Source organism: Corylus avellana, chromosome ca4, assembly GCF_901000735.1.
Source record: "Corylus avellana chromosome ca4, CavTom2PMs-1.0".
Lineage (NCBI taxonomy): Eukaryota > Viridiplantae > Streptophyta > Magnoliopsida > Fagales > Betulaceae > Corylus > Corylus avellana.
In genome coordinates this window covers 26435171-26450948 of record NC_081544.1, presented here as the reverse complement: position 1 = coordinate 26450948, position 15778 = coordinate 26435171, and the positions used below count along the sequence as shown (strand labels likewise).

The 15778-nt window shown below is 34.3% G+C and overlaps 1 protein-coding gene across 3 annotated transcripts; it reads right to left on the bottom strand.

Moving 5' to 3' along the window:
* Nucleotides 1–7036: 7036 nt before the first annotated feature.
* LOC132177032 (uncharacterized) lies at nt 7037–13923 on the bottom strand. 3 transcript variants are annotated; one of them, XM_059589236.1, is made up of 15 exons: nt 13842–13923; nt 13460–13674; nt 12707–12809; nt 11554–11649; nt 11354–11409; nt 11140–11263; nt 10547–10609; nt 10380–10439; nt 10041–10202; nt 9884–9957; nt 9706–9799; nt 9440–9576; nt 9291–9371; nt 7875–7980; nt 7037–7304 (listed from the first exon to the last, which is right to left on the bottom strand). In XM_059589236.1, the coding sequence occupies exons 2-15, from the start codon at nt 13606–13608 to the stop codon at nt 7233–7235; spliced, it is 1377 nt and encodes a 458-aa protein (XP_059445219.1). In that variant the 5' UTR covers nt 13609–13674; nt 13842–13923; the 3' UTR covers nt 7037–7232. The 3 variants fall into 3 exon arrangements, with proteins under 3 accessions (XP_059445219.1, XP_059445220.1, XP_059445221.1); XM_059589237.1 differs by lacking the exons at nt 11140–11263; nt 11354–11409; XM_059589238.1 differs by lacking the exons at nt 12707–12809; nt 13842–13923 and having other exon boundaries at nt 13460–13548.
* Nucleotides 13924–15778: the final 1855 nt, after the last annotated feature.

Here is a 15778-nt window from a genome sequence, read left to right as displayed (position 1 = left end):
ATCCGACAAACAATTAAACCCTATATATATGTTCTATTGTTTTTTTATAAATCAATTGAATCATTCGATGAATCCATCTCTATTACAAATCACAACGAATATCCAATTGAGATAAAATCATCCATTGTATCCGTAAATCACAATGGATATAAGTCTCAATCAAATCATTCGATGTATCCGTTGGATGAAACACAACGAATATCCAACATTTTCACGATTTATAAACAACAATCAATCACAATTTTGTCACACAATTGAACTGAAACGAACATACATTACATTAAACGACGGATTTGTACGAACGAAACATAAAAATATAAAACTAATCAATGGTGAGGCTTCATCTTCAACCTTAGTTGAAGAATTAGCCTCTCATGACAAAAGAAATCATAAAGAAACTAAATTACTTCATTAAAATTAAAAACTTACAAAAGAATTCGAGTTCCAAGCTACAAAAACCCAGAAAACACGGAAAGCGACCAAGAACGGCGCCCCCGGCGCGTCTTCGTCTGATCCCCCTCAATTGTGAGGCTTAGAGGTCTATTTATAGGGCTTAGGAGAGTCCTAGAAGCCCTAGTAATCCTAGGAATTTCGGAGATTTAAGTCCAAGCCCAATTAGGTTAAAGAAAACCTAAGCCCAAATCGGAATAGGATTCGCCCAGAATTGCGGTCCTATCTTGCGGCGTGAGTTTGGCCATGCGACGCTCCGAATTGGGAAAATGCTATTTCACAATGAATTGTATAAGTTTGAGTTATCTTTCCAATGCCGCTTTAATCACCTCAATCGGATATCTGAGCTGAAAGTTATGGCCAAAATACCGAGACATATTCAGAATCCAATTTTGCATCCAATCCGATTTGACTTCAAATTGCGAAATTCCGAATTAATCCTTTCCTTTATTTGATTAAACTTTAACCATGATTGGTTAAGCTTAACCATATCTTCTAGATCTTCCCAATTTGCCCTTTAAGCTTGGAATTTTTCCAGAAACGCTTTATTTTCGTCCAAAAACCTATAAAACAAATAAAATACAAAAAGGAAGTAAAATGGCCTAATTAACCAAAACTAAATTAAAACATGCAAGTTAAGGGCTGAAAATATGAATATTCTAGCACTTATCAGCAACCAAATTTGTTCCCACATAAAAACATCCGCCTGATGTACTCTTTCGATCATCAGCATTAACAGCTCAGTCAGCATCAGAATATCCTGCAAGTTCAAGATTTGTGTTAGTAGAAAAATAATTCCCAAAATTGATAGTGTCATTTACATACCTGAGGATTCGTTTAACTGCTGTCATATGAGATTCCTTTGGATTAGCTTGAAATTGAGCACATACACCCACACTGAAAGATATATCTGGTCGACTAGCTGTAAGATAGAGTAGACAACCGATCATACTTCTATATAAGGTTTGGTCAACAAATTTCCTAGCCACATCTGCACTCAACTTAACACTTGTACTCATGGGTGTGCGAGCATGACTTTTTCCATCCAATCCGAATCTCTTCACAAGATCTTTGGCATACTTTGGTTGAGACACAAAGATACCTTTGTGGGATTGTTGAACTTGAAAACCTAGAAAGTAAGTCAATTCACCAATTATACTCATTTCGAACTCTTGTTTCATTTCTGTAGAAAATTGATGAGCCTATGAGTTGACCGTAGAACGAAAAATAATGTCATCTACATAAATTTGGACAATGAGTAGTTGACTGCCTTTCCTACGGATGAACAAGGTACCGACAACTTGTCCTCGGATGAACCCATGTTCAAGAAGATATGTTGTCAGACGTTCATACCAAGCTCTCGGAGCTTGTTTCAATCCATAAAGTGCCTTTTTCAGCTTGTAAACATGTTCCGGATATGTTGGATCCCGAAACCCTTTTGGCTGAGCTACATATACTTCTTCTTGAAGAATGCCATTAAGAAAAGCCCTTTTGACGTCCATCTGATACAATTTGATTTGGAGATGACATGAGATGCTCAACAAAATTCTGATAGATTCCAATCTGGCTACCGGTGCGAACGTCTCATCAAAATCCACTCCTTCAACTTAAGTGTATCCTTGAGCAACCAATCGAGCCTTGTTTCTTACCACTGTACCATGCTCGTCGGATTTATTCTTGAATATCCATTTAGTGCCAATGATATTCTGATCTTTTGGTCTTGGAACCAAATTCCATACACCATTTCGAACAAACTAATTGAGTTCATCATGCATAGCCGCAACCCAACTCTCATCTTCTAATGCCTCATTAACCTTCTTTGGCTCAATCTGAGAAAGATAACAAGAATAAGAGACTTGATTTACCACCCTGTTTCGCAGTCGTAAACCTTCATTAACATCTCCCAACAAATTTTCTCTAAGGTGATTAAGTTTGACTCTTGAGGATGGTACATGAGAGACCAAGTTTGGAACTCGTGAAGGAGTATGTCTTCTGTAGCTGAAGGTATTGATGTACGGACTGCTGAAACATTCGGACTAGGAGGTTCATGAGTTTTATCAAAAATATCAACTTGCTCCCCCTCAATATAAGGTTCTTCTTATGCAAAATGATCCTTGGTAGTTTCATCATCGATGCCAACATTGACTGATTCCATTACTGACTTGGTCCTTGTGTTATACACACGACTGGCTCGACTTGCAGTGGAATACCCAAGAAAAATTCCTTCGTCACTCTTTGCATCAAACTTCCCCAAGTTCTCCCTGTCACGAAGAATGTAGCATGTACTTCCGAACACCCAAAAATATTTGATAGTGGGTTTCTTGCCTCGCCATAGCTCATACGATGTCTTGGTAGTTGTTGGTCTAAGAAAAACTCGATTTACAATATGACATGCCGTATGGACTGCTTCTCCCCAAAAATGTTGTGCCAAATTCTTAGCATGTATCATGACTTTAGCCATTTCCTATATGACTCTATTTTTCCGTTTGACTACTCAATTTTGTTGAGGAGTTATGGGGGATGAGAATTCTTGTTTGATACCTTGCTAAGCACAATAATCTTCAAAACTTGAGTTCTCGACTTCTTTGCCATGATCACTACGGATTCGCTTGATGAGACAGTCTTGTTCATTTTGTATCTTATTGAACAAGATCTGAGCTTGTTCAAAGGCTTCAGATTTCTCTCTTAGCAAAATTACCCATGTATATCGAGAGAAGTCATCTACGACCACCATAATGTATTTCTTGCCTCCCAAACTGGCTGTCTGTGTAGGTCCCATGAGATCCATGTGAAGAAGCTCTAAGTTTCGAGAGGTAACAATACCTGAGATCTTTTGTGTGGAGTTCTAGGTTGTTTCCCCAATTGACATGGTGCACACTTTCCTTTATCAGCCTGATGAATCTTAGGTAAATCAGCTATGGCTTCTGTCTTTAAGATTCTGACCAGATCATGAAAATTTAGATGCCCCAGCCATTGATGCCACAATTCTCCAGTGTCCATGGTTGCCTTATTGCATTTTATTTGAGAAGTTGAGGAGAGACAATAGCAGTTGTCAACAGTGTGTTCTCCTTCCATCAACCATTTTCCTTGAGAATCAAAGATGCTGCATTCTTTCTTAGAAAACTGAACCACTATATCATAATCACAAAACTGACTGATGCTCAATAAATTTGCTCGAAGTCCTTCAACATACATCACTTCTTGCGGAGTAGGAGCACCGAAAATTTTCACAATTCCTTGACCGATCACCTTCGATTTGATGCCATCTCCATAAGCGATGCTTCCACCTCCTTTGCCTTCTTTAAGCTCTTTGAATAGAGACTTATCACCTGTCATATGTTTGGAACAACCACTATCCAGAAACCACAAACAAGAGTTAAGCACACTTAAGGCAGTATGAGCAACAAAGCATAGGTGATCTTTCTTTTTAACCCATACCTGATCCTTTTGAGGAGGTGTTTGCACATTATTGTCAATCAAATTAGACATATCTTTTATATCAACAGAATTTGACAAAACTGCTAACTTCTCACTAATAAGTTTCACTTGATCAGTTAAAACTTTTAGTTGATTCTCAATTCCAGTTTCATCTAGTCTAGGGATATTCTGCTGAGATCATGGTTGTTTAGCCCTAATTTGAAAACAATTTGGTCGAGTATGACCTTTGACACCACAGTGAAAACAAGTAGGGATGAACTTAGAATTGAAGTTAGTCCTTACCGGAACCTTGAATTTCAACTTATTTTTCTTGGTCACATCTTCTGAGCTTTCTTTAGGTAAACACGAGTTCTCAATTTCCACATCTTCCATCTTAGGTTTCACAAACATAATTTTAGAAGTGGTAGCAACATTTGAAGAAGATGAATTAACATGTTTATTAAAACCCAATCCAATCCTATCGTATGAATGTTTCTGATTCCCTAACATTTGATTCAATTTATCACTAGAAAATTTCTTTAAATGATCATTTGAATCATTCAAGTCCTTTTCCAGAGATTTAACTTTAGCAATCAGCATGAGGTTTTCAGAAGTCAAGGTGTTTTGAATAGCTAAACATTCATCCATAGATTTCATTAATCTCTCTTTCTCAAGTTCAGCTTCTTTCAGATTTTTCAGATTTCTCTTATTCAACTTGTTCAATTTATCACATTCCACAAACAAGTTATTATAAGCAGTTTGTAAATCCACCTCATCATCAGATTCAATTTCAGATTTGTTTATCATATGAGGTGAGTTAACAGTCTTATAATCATTATCATAGGAAACAGTAAAAGCTAAATAATTCACTCTTCCTTCAACTTCTTCTTCAGATTTTTCATCATCCGACTCATCACTCTAAGTGACATTAAAAGCTTTACCTTTGGACTTTTTCAGATTAGCACATTCAATTCGAATATGACCCCGAGCCCCACATTCATGACATTTGCGTCCACTAGTAAACTTTTCCTTCTGATCAGTCTCTAAGTTCTCTCGTGGATTACTTCTAAATTCACCTCTAGGTTTCACAGGAACTTTTGAGTCTCGAGTTTTAAACTTTCCATTCACGGGTCTAAAAAATTTTCTAAATTTTTTAGCAAACAGGGCAAATTCTTCATCATCCCCAGAATCCTCATCAGACGAACCACAAGAATTGACTTTAACATTTTTTGCCTTAAGAGCAATGTTTTTAGTTTTCTTGATTTTGGGTAGAATTAGCTCAGAAGTCTGAAAGGAACTTTCAAGTTCTTTTACTCTCATAGTATCTAAGTCCTTGCTCTGTTGTATAGCAGCAATTTGGGGGATAAACCTCTCGGGCAAAGATCTTAAGATTTTTTTCACCACTTTAGCATCATCCATTTTCTTTCCTAAATTAATGGTAGAGTTTCTAATGGCACTAAGCTTTGAATAGAATTCATCAAAAGTTTCATCTTCCTGCAGTCTAATCTCCTCAAACTGAGAAACCAACATTTGTATTTTTGAAGTTCTAACAACCTTAGTTCCTTCATGTGTGATTTCTAAAGTTTCCCAAGCTTCCTTAGCTATTTCACATCTAGAAATTCTAGAAAATTCCTCATTTGAAACAGAGATGTAAATAGCATTTATAGCTTTGTCATTTGCAATAGCATTATTCTTTTCCTCTGTTGTCTATTCAGCTATTGCTTTGTCTGGACGTGTCCATCCAGATTCAAAAATATGCCAAACATTAATGGATTTAAAGTATGCTCTCATACGAATTTTCCAAAACGTATAATTTGTTTCGTCAAAGACGGGAAGGGAATTAGGAGCAACAGTAAGAGACATTTGATATGGAGTCTTGGATCACACTCAGGAAAAAAATTCCTTCACAGGGTGAACCCGCTTTGATACCAAATGAAAAACCTAAAAACGACTCCAAACTATACTATTCAACTGCCTATATGAAACCCTCAGATTGAACGAAATAAAATCTAACCTAACAGTTAATATTCAACCAAATACCAATATGTAATAAATAATCAAGAACACAGATATTTGGTTACGAAGAGAAAACCATTCAGAGAACTCTCTAAATATAAAACCTCTCCGGAGCAGCCAAACACAGGAAATTAATCCAATATAAGAAGAATAAGGAATACAAGAAGAATTATAAAACCTTTGCAATTTATTTTTCCTTGCACACGACAAGCGACCCACTTGACTTCTACCGCAGTAACCCTTTCCATAACATCTGACACAATTCTTCCATAAGATTTCCTTTCATCGGAACTCCGATTGGTTTCACGTATTTAGTCTTTTCTCAAATAAGCTAGAACAATATCTCTCTCTAATCTCTCTAATAAAACTCTCAAAATACGTGCCTATATTAGGCAAAACATTTTGTTTAAATAGAGAATAAAACAATAATTCAATAGCCATGTCCGGCTAGGGATAATTAGGTGTTCGGACATGGCTAGGGTTACATATGCGTAACCACGTGGGGTCCGGACACCCAAGTCATGTGTCCAGACATGCCATACAAAATGGGCCTGCTGGAAATTGGGTCCGAACCCAGCTTCTGACGGTCCGGACATGACTCACAAATGCAGCTTTCTGGAACTTGGGTCCAGACCCAGCTTCTGGCGGTTTGGACCTATCTCTCAAAAAAAAGCTTGCTGGAAATGGGGTCCGGACCCAGCTTCTGGCAGTCCGGACAAGCCCTTCAAAATGTATCGTCTGGAAATTGGCTCCGGACCTAGCTTCTAGCGGTCTGAACAGGCCTTCTAGAATCTTGCTTTCTGGACATGCTGAGGTGCTCATTTTCAACAACTTACATGCAAACCGAATGTGCCAGAACTTAAACTAACAGTACTAAAAGTACTTTTTAAACTATTTAACGCAATCTCAAACAGGCCCTTAGTCAGCATCCCACAACACGTCAGATGCAATATATATATATATATATATATATATATATATATATCACCCAAAAAAACCCTTAACCAATCTGGATATTATAGTAGATATGTAATTTTTAAGTTATTAATTAAAATAGAAATCCATCAATAGGTCCCTTAATCGAGTAGTTTTCTCTACAATTGCGCAAATGTAGAGAAAACTACACGATTATCTCATTGCCACTTTTATCAGATTGAATAGGAAAAGAAAACAAGTTGGATTATTTGTGGAGTCATATTATTCATCATTTTATTACAAACTTCAGAAGAAGCCATAGTTCATCATTTTATACTTAGAAAATTATAATATATCAAGTAAAAATCAATGAGCCATATATAGCATGAGTACTTCAATCTTTGCTCCGCCAGGAAGAGGGTGAACTCCTGCCACTAAAATCCCCAAGGCAAACTTTGATATGGATTTCCAAATGCAGCAACATTGCCAGGACGTGTGAATACAACCTACATTGTGGATTGAAGGTAAGTTTTATATGAAGAGTTCTAGGATCAAATATAAGATATATAAAGATAGGGTTTGTTAATGAACACAGCAACACGCGAATAGGCTCAGGCTTGAAATTCATTTGGATTAGCTCGGCTAAGTAAACTTGTGTAACTTTATTTTTATTATCATTTTTATGTAATGAGAATATCCTAAGTATCGAAAAAGATAAAAATGAATTATCTTTGTAATAGCTTGAATTATTGTAATTGAGAGTTTTGATATAGATATATGTGTATTTGTGTGTGTTTATATATATGTGTGCGTGTGATGAACGTATATACATATTATATTAGACAAACATGTAGATTCAAGATTAGATTGTTTAAAATTCAAGTAATCTCAACAATAATAAGTATGGGTTTGTGGAAAAATAAACAATAAGGAAATTTACTTTATATATGCAATAAATAAGTTAATTGTGTACTTTTTCTCATTTAATTATCTCAACGATTCAAAAGCAATGTGGTTTTCATAGCATATCACATGAGTAAATTGGTTCTTTTGTAAAGAAACATATATATATATACCTGATAATTTGCAACTGTACATGTTTTAAAACCAGCAGCACAATAGTCAAAGTAATATTCCCACGTCCGTATGAATTTTTCATCAAAGCCAAGAGCAAGGATTTCCCTGAAAATGTAACTAACATTAATTCAACCCATCAAAATCATTAGCTTAAAATAGTGATCAGATTTACAATATTTTTTCAACTACAAATTCCCATAACAAACTTATCCCCTTTCATATACTCTATTCGATCTACTATAAAGTTAAAAAAAAAATAAATAAAAAATAAAAGAAAATAAAAGAAAAATAGAGAGACTGTTTCATTAGCATATTATAACATGGGGGAGCATTGCAAAAATGGGTGGGAGAATGCAACAATGGATGTGAAGGTCCTCTTATCAGTCCACTTGTAGATTATTAATTGGGATGCTTTGACTGGTAATTTCACCAAAGCTGTTCTTCCCTTTTATCTTCTGTTAGGTTTTCTTTTTGTGTTGGAGAATTCAAGTGTCAAAATATGGTATTTGGGTTGTAATGTTTATGTTATGGATTAAGTCACTGTAAAAGTTGTCCAAGACATGAATAACTAATTCAAATTTATGAATGTTGTCTACCAAAGACCAAGTTAGAGTAAAACAACCAAAACCTTTTAATTCGACTTTATGCTTTGTGGCTTTGGAAAGCTGATTCAAAGGGTTATAATTTTATATTTCATATAAAACGAGTTGTCAACAAAAGTCTAAAAATCTAGTACAGAGAGTCTTGTTCGAACAAGATAATGCATAACGTGCTAGTACTAAAACCTGGGAGGTTTGTTTGAAGTTTTTTTTTAAGTCCTGTTCGAACAAAATTGTTTGTTTCTTTGAAACGCTAAAGCTTATTCGAACAAAACTAGGCCAGATTGTTTGAAACCCATGTCCGCTTAGCTTAAAAACTTCAGTTTTCTCCCACTTATATAAGCCTCACAAGCCACAACTTTCAAAAGTAAGAGAAGCTATTTTTCATTATTCTTGTAGAGGTTTCTTAGCACCCTTGATTCTAAGTAGTTTCAATACTTCTCATTTTTTCATGATCATCCAAACCACAAAAAAGTCTACAGCCACCAGTGTTCTTGCCAGGTTGAAGTGGACAAGGTTTGTTCGTAAAGGTGATCCGTCTAGAGAATGCCTGAGGCTCTTCGGCCACTACGGTGGGAGGTGAATGGGTCGTTTGCAAGAGTTCTATATCGAGTCTTGGTAGTTACAAAAGATCTTGTAAGTCTGATCAAACTATAACACAAAATCTTCTATAGTGGATATCTTTGGAATTGGCTGTCCCTCGAAGTGGTGTTATTTTTAAAGAATTGATCAAAATGTTTCCTCTTCATTTGAAAAAAAAAAAAAATTGTTTTGAGATGAAGCCTGGGGAATGAAGTGCATGATCATTTTTCATACCTCTGGTTCTCCATAAAAAATTTTCTCCAAGATCTGAGTGTTTGGTAGTAATGATGCCCTATATTCTCCACGTGCTCCACACTGCAATTACAGAGTTTCTGTTAATTTTAGAGAGAAATAAATAGTAACACCAAGCAATAAACCTATACCTGAGCCTGGATGCAGCAGCCATGGCTGATATTACCCTGCTTAATGAAGGCACGCAAATACCAGGAAAAATATATTCCTTCATAAACTCTGAACTTTTCCTGTACTCTTCATAACGTGCATCTGGTAGCGATGAGAACTAACAAGAGATCAACCAGCTTTAATTGTTAGCAACTTTACTTAAAATTAAACCCCTAAAAGAGTGACAAAGACCAGGGCTTTCCGGAACCAAGACATTATAATCAAACAAGAAATGAGACAGAACCACCTGCAGAACAAGAACCCCGTCTTCTGCTAAGACTGATTCACAGCAACTGAAAAACTCTTCTATAAATTCATGGCCAACATGTTCTATCATCTCGCTGAAAGATTATATCAAAGATATCATTTCTTTCTTGTTGGAATCATTGTTGGCAGATGAAATATTTTCTTGCAAATGAACTCACCAGGCTATAATTCTGTCGTATTTGTTGGCATCAGGCAATTGGCGGTAGTCGCAAAGAAGAAATCTAATGTTGTCCTGAAAGCAGAGTTGATTAAGAATATTTCTTGTATTCAATACCCATAATATATGCTTTTAAAGCAAAAAATTCATGAAAATACCTGAAGGCCAGCATCTTTTACTTTCTTCTCTGCAAATTTCAATTGCTCTTCAGACAGAGTGATGCCAGTGTATTTGCATCCAGTTTGTTTGACAACTTGAATAGCAAATATTCCCCAACCACACCCAATTTCAAGAACTTCATGCTTCTCATCAATTCTTGCCTGTGTTAATTGAAAGTGCAAGTAAAGAAGAATAAATAGCTTACAGCTACCAGAATTTTTAGAATTCGTCATAATCTAACTGTATAAGTTTAAGCCCACGTACGAGGAAGAGTGTTAAAGTATTTAAAGTTTTAGTTTTTGAGATAACTGATAGTTTAAGAAAGAGTAAAGACGCACCTTTTCTATCAAAAGTGAGATTTTTCTCTGCTGTGCAACATTCAAGTCTTCATCCTCCTTCTAAAAAGTGTATTAATACACAGATAAATTTATTAAAGCTAAAGATTTGATGTTTAGCAATTGATGCATTGTCTAACAGTGAATCATCAAAAGGTTGTGAACCTGACCTTAAATACAGCACAGGAGTATTGCATTGATTCCCCCAAGAACAGAGCAAAAAGCTCATTGCTCTAGAAACACACAAAGATGATTTATAAGCTTCTCCTTGTTTTATACTGAATCAGTAATCAATACAATAAAGTCCTAGTTGGTAAAGCGAGAACCAATTGACATCTTTTTTATGGACTTCAATTAATAAAGATTCTAACAAATAACTTTCTGGGTAAGTCATTTAGAAATGCTCCACACTCTCCCAATATTCTCATACTTCGAAGTGCATATTCCCTGACATGACACTAAAAATCACAATTAGATCATAAATTCGATAATGATCTATCCAAAGAGTATAACAGTGATCTAATGCTTTCCCCGTAAATTCAAACTGTTTTTATTTCGGGGATCAAAGTTCAAACCGACTTCAAGTGATACGTTCAGAGCTATGCTTGCATGATAGTACACACGCATAAACATTTACGTACTTTTTGTGACCTTCTTTGCGTACATAAGAACATGTTCACACAAATACTTACTAATTAATGGTCGTTCTAGGCTTTTGCAAAGAAATCTATAGGCAAGGAATTTACAGGAAACAATTTTATACCAGATCAAAATGACGAGAGTTGTTTATTCGAGCCTGCTTAAGAGTATTTTTCCTTAAACAATGAGCGAAAAAGTATTTTGCAGATGCTAAACCAGCTGTGAATAGCACCGGTGTCCACCAGCCCCTAAAGCCAACAAAAGATGAATGCAATTGAGGAGATGAGATGACTAAATAGTAATCTCACTATCCAGTTGCAATATATATATATATATACCTTCTCTTATTCAATTTTGAGGCAGAGGACTTTGAATCTCTGCTTGCAATGAAAATCTGCCGAACAAATCTCCAAGGCAGATTCTGAGGAAGTAGATACGAAAAAAAGAAAAGAAAAGAAAAACAAGAAGAAACTTTGTATTGGCTTGGAACATTTCTATTTTGGGATTGATCGTCGACTGATCAGATCAATCATCTTACCATAAAAAGATTCAAAAGACCATCGTTTTTATCAGTGAAAGAAAAATCGCCATCAATGTATGCACTTGCAAGGCCTAAATCAGCCCTTGTCATGACCTGATCATCAAAACACAATCTATTGCTCTTCAGTGATGGTGAGAAAATTCTGAAATACAATGAATGATTTAAAATTGAAATGCCAATATATATAATGCCCAGCTAATTATCTTATTTAGGATAAAGTCTATATACCCCCTCAAACTACTACTAAATTGACAATGTCCCACCAAATTTCAAATTGTGACAATGTTTCTAAAAAACTACTAAAACATTGTCAATTTTCCCTATGACTAGCAAAAAGATAAAAATATCCTTATATATTTCTCAATAAGACAAAAATACATCTATAAATTTTAAAAAATAATATTTTTTTTTAAAAAAAAAAAAAAAGAAAAGTTTAATTTAAAAATAACGATTTTAAAAAAATAATTTTTTAAATGATTTTTTTAAACGAATATTATTTTTGAATGATTTTTTTTTTTTTAGAACGGAAATTTTTATTTTAAAAAGTTATAAAACCAGAAAAAAAGAAAATCAATTTTTATAACAAAAAAATCGAAATTTTTTAATTTTTTAATTATAAAAATGATTTTTTTAAAAAAATAAAAATAAAATTTGCCACCCTTTGGATTTTTTTTTTTAGTTAAAGGTTTTTTCTAGAAGTTTTAGTATTTTTTTGTTTTTATTTTACTAAGGGTAATTTCGTCATTGGGGGAACATTTACAATTTTTGGTAGTTTGGGGGGACATTTTTAGAACCGAAATTTTTATTTTAAAAATTTATAAAACCAAAAAATCAAAATTTTCAATTTTTATAACAATAAAAAAAAATCGAAATTTTTTAAATTTTTTCTTATAAAAATGATTTAAAAAAAAAATTTGCCACCCTTTGGATTTTTTTTATTTTTTTTTTAGTTAAAAGGTTTTTTTTAGAAGTTTTCGTATTTTTTGTTTTCATTTTACTAAAGACAATTTCATCATTGGGGGACACTGTCACAATTGAAAATTTGGGAAAGACATTAATTATCAATTGGGTGGTAGTTTGAAGGGGTACGTAGAGCTTCCCCTTTTATTTATTTATTGTTCATTTCAAATTCTATTAACACTGTACATACCTTCCAGTAAAACTGGGGTCTATGAACTTTAAGAACAACTTTTAAAGAAGATTTTCTCTTGTTTCCTTTAAAAGTAAATATTGTGCCCCCTTCCTCCATCAAACTGCATGACAACAAGGCAGAGTTTATCAATTGACTCAATGATGAGATTCAAACATACATAGTTAGGTAGTAGTTGCGACGGTGATGGTTAAAAGTATATACTAAGAACATTTTCAACAGTAAATAGTCATTTTAGTTATTCAAAAAGGTGGAAGTACCCCGCCTACCTTGCAAGGTGGGCGGGGTAAGGTGTTGATGTACGTATGTGTGCCAAATAGTGTTTTGCACGTTGGCGAATTTCATAGTTCAAAACACGTGTCTTAAGTTGTGTTTAAATCACCATTTATTCTATCATGTTAACTATTAAATTGAAATGTGTGGTGATAAAAAGTCAATGATAAAGTTAAAGTTTTAATCGAGGACATTTAACTTTGATATTATGTTAAATCATTTTTGAATAAAGTGTTTGTAAGTGCAAACTCGAAAAATAACCTGATGTCTAAATGGATTGGATTACATATGTATACGTACCCGACCTCTCCATAATTAATATTAACTATTCTAAAACAACCGAAAATATGTGTCATGTATATCTTGTGATTAGGATATCTAATTAAGTGCTCTTGACGATGAATGGTGATACATATACTTCAATATATACTTAATTATCAGTATGATTCTATATACTGCAACAAGATCTTGTAGACTCACATTAAAGATCCAGTAGAGATATAACGTCCAAGGAAGCTAGTAACAAGATGACGTGCTCCAGCTTCCATCAGAGAAGCTTCCATGCGTTTTGGGTTGCTTAGTAGACCACCACTTTCTCCAACCCAACTCTGAGCCTGTGCAGCAGCCATGCCACCCTTTGAACCAACCAACAACTACACCTTCTAAGATGTGTTCCAATTGAGTTTCAAATATACCTGAGAAGAGACAAAAATATTAATTCAAAAAAAAAAAAAAAATCCCAAAACAGCTTTCTCCAATCCAATTTTCTTGAATTAATTGCATAATTAAACATGCTTTATTTCATACCATAATAACTAATGCAAATTAACCTTAGAATTGGAAAGAAATTTTGAATTATTACCTCTGATTCTGGGTACTTAGCCAAACCTAGAGAGAGTTTTGCTCTTAAGTTTTCAGCATACCATTAATTTGACACCACCTAGACTTTATATATATTGAAATTGAGGATTGCTTACCCGATCGAGCAACTATTCTTTTTCCACACACAGAAAATGACAATGTTTCCTCCTGGCCCCCCTCGTGCATATTTTTTGTAATCTTGTCCAAACCCGGCCCCAGAAAATTATCAAACCTAAAGAGAGTTTTGCTCTTAAGTTTTCAGCATGCCTAATTTGACACCACCTAGATTTTATAGATATTGAAATTGAGGATTGCTTACCCGATCGAGCAACTATTCTTTTTCCATAAACAGAAAATGACAATGTTTCCTCCTGGCCCTCCTCGGACATATTGGCTCTGTTTGCCAATGGCCCTGGAACGGTACTGGTCCAGGGCCGGTACTGTAGCCTTTTTTTAAGAATAAGTGTTTGATTGGTTTTAGTGAAAATGTTTTAGGGGGAAAAGTAAAAAAATATATTTTATATGGAAAAATGTAAAAAATTTATTTTGTAATGATTTTTTTATTTAAATAATAATAATAAAAATGATTGATGTGGTATAAAAAATAAAAATGTTGGGATTAATTTTGATGTGAAAAGATTTTTTTTTTTTTTTTGGATTGAGGGTGGCCCTGGAACGGTTTCAGAGCCATTGACAAACACACCCATTTTTTTTAATCTTATCCAAACCCGGCCCAGAAAATTATTAAAGTTTTTCTTTTTTGGTTTTTTCTAATCTTATTAAGTTAAAAAATGCCCCAGCTCTATGATAAAATAAAGGTGATAGGTGACAGGTGACAGGTGACGGTGACAGGTACAAAACAAATACACCCACTCCCTCTTCAGAGTCTTCACCAGCTAGCTAGCCGCCTTTCACTGTTTCTGCTACTGGATTCATAAAGTTAGACAGAGTGTTAAGGGTATCCCTGAAAATCAGCAACAATATCAAATCACAGCTCCCACATCTCCCTTCGAGAATCACATTGAGACAGATGAGGACTCATCAGATCACTTTGACAGCCAGTGATGACAATTTTCCTTGTTTACAATACTTTCTTTCCTCATTCTAAATTATTTGAATTTTCTTAGCTGTAAATGTCTTAGCAATGGTTGTATTAAGTTTATTGCTTTCCTTTTAGCTGTCGCTCATTCATACGCTTACCATTGTAATTATACACTTACCATTTAGATGGTCATCTTTATTGTATTATAAAAAAGAAATTCAACATTGTTTTGGTCAGGCAACCAAAAATAGTTTCTTTAATTATTTCATGGAGAGAAGTGTGGGTGACGTGGCTGGCTGTTGGGTGTTGGTCTGGAATGAAATTTTGGTTTCCTGAAGTGATTCTCGAAGGGAGATGTGGGAGATGTTGTTGCTGATTTTCAGGGATACCCTTAACACCCCGAATTTCATAGTTCACCAGCTAGCTAGCCGCCTTTCACTGTTTCTGCTAGTGGATTCATAAAGTTAGACTGAAATCATATCCTGTAATAATTATGTTTCATTAAGAGATGAATATAATTATGTAGGTAAATATTGTATAGCTTTTTAAAAACAAAATATATAATGAATTCTTACCTTTTGGATGTAAGCTTATTTTGCAGCCAGCGGTTCAAATACTTTTGAAATAGTATTATTTTCTCATCTTTTTTTCAAATTATATTCATTGAGTTTCAATTGGACGATATATTCTCTCGAAACGATTTCTTTTGATATGATAGTATCTGTCAAATTCTATATAAATATAAAATAACATAATGTTAAAAGAGGTTAGAATGTGATATTTTGTGTTATTATTGAATTTTTTACTTTATTTTATAATAGTAATACAAATAAATTCTGATTTTTTTTTTTTTGATGAATAAATAAATTCTGATTTCTTACCTCAACTTGAATATT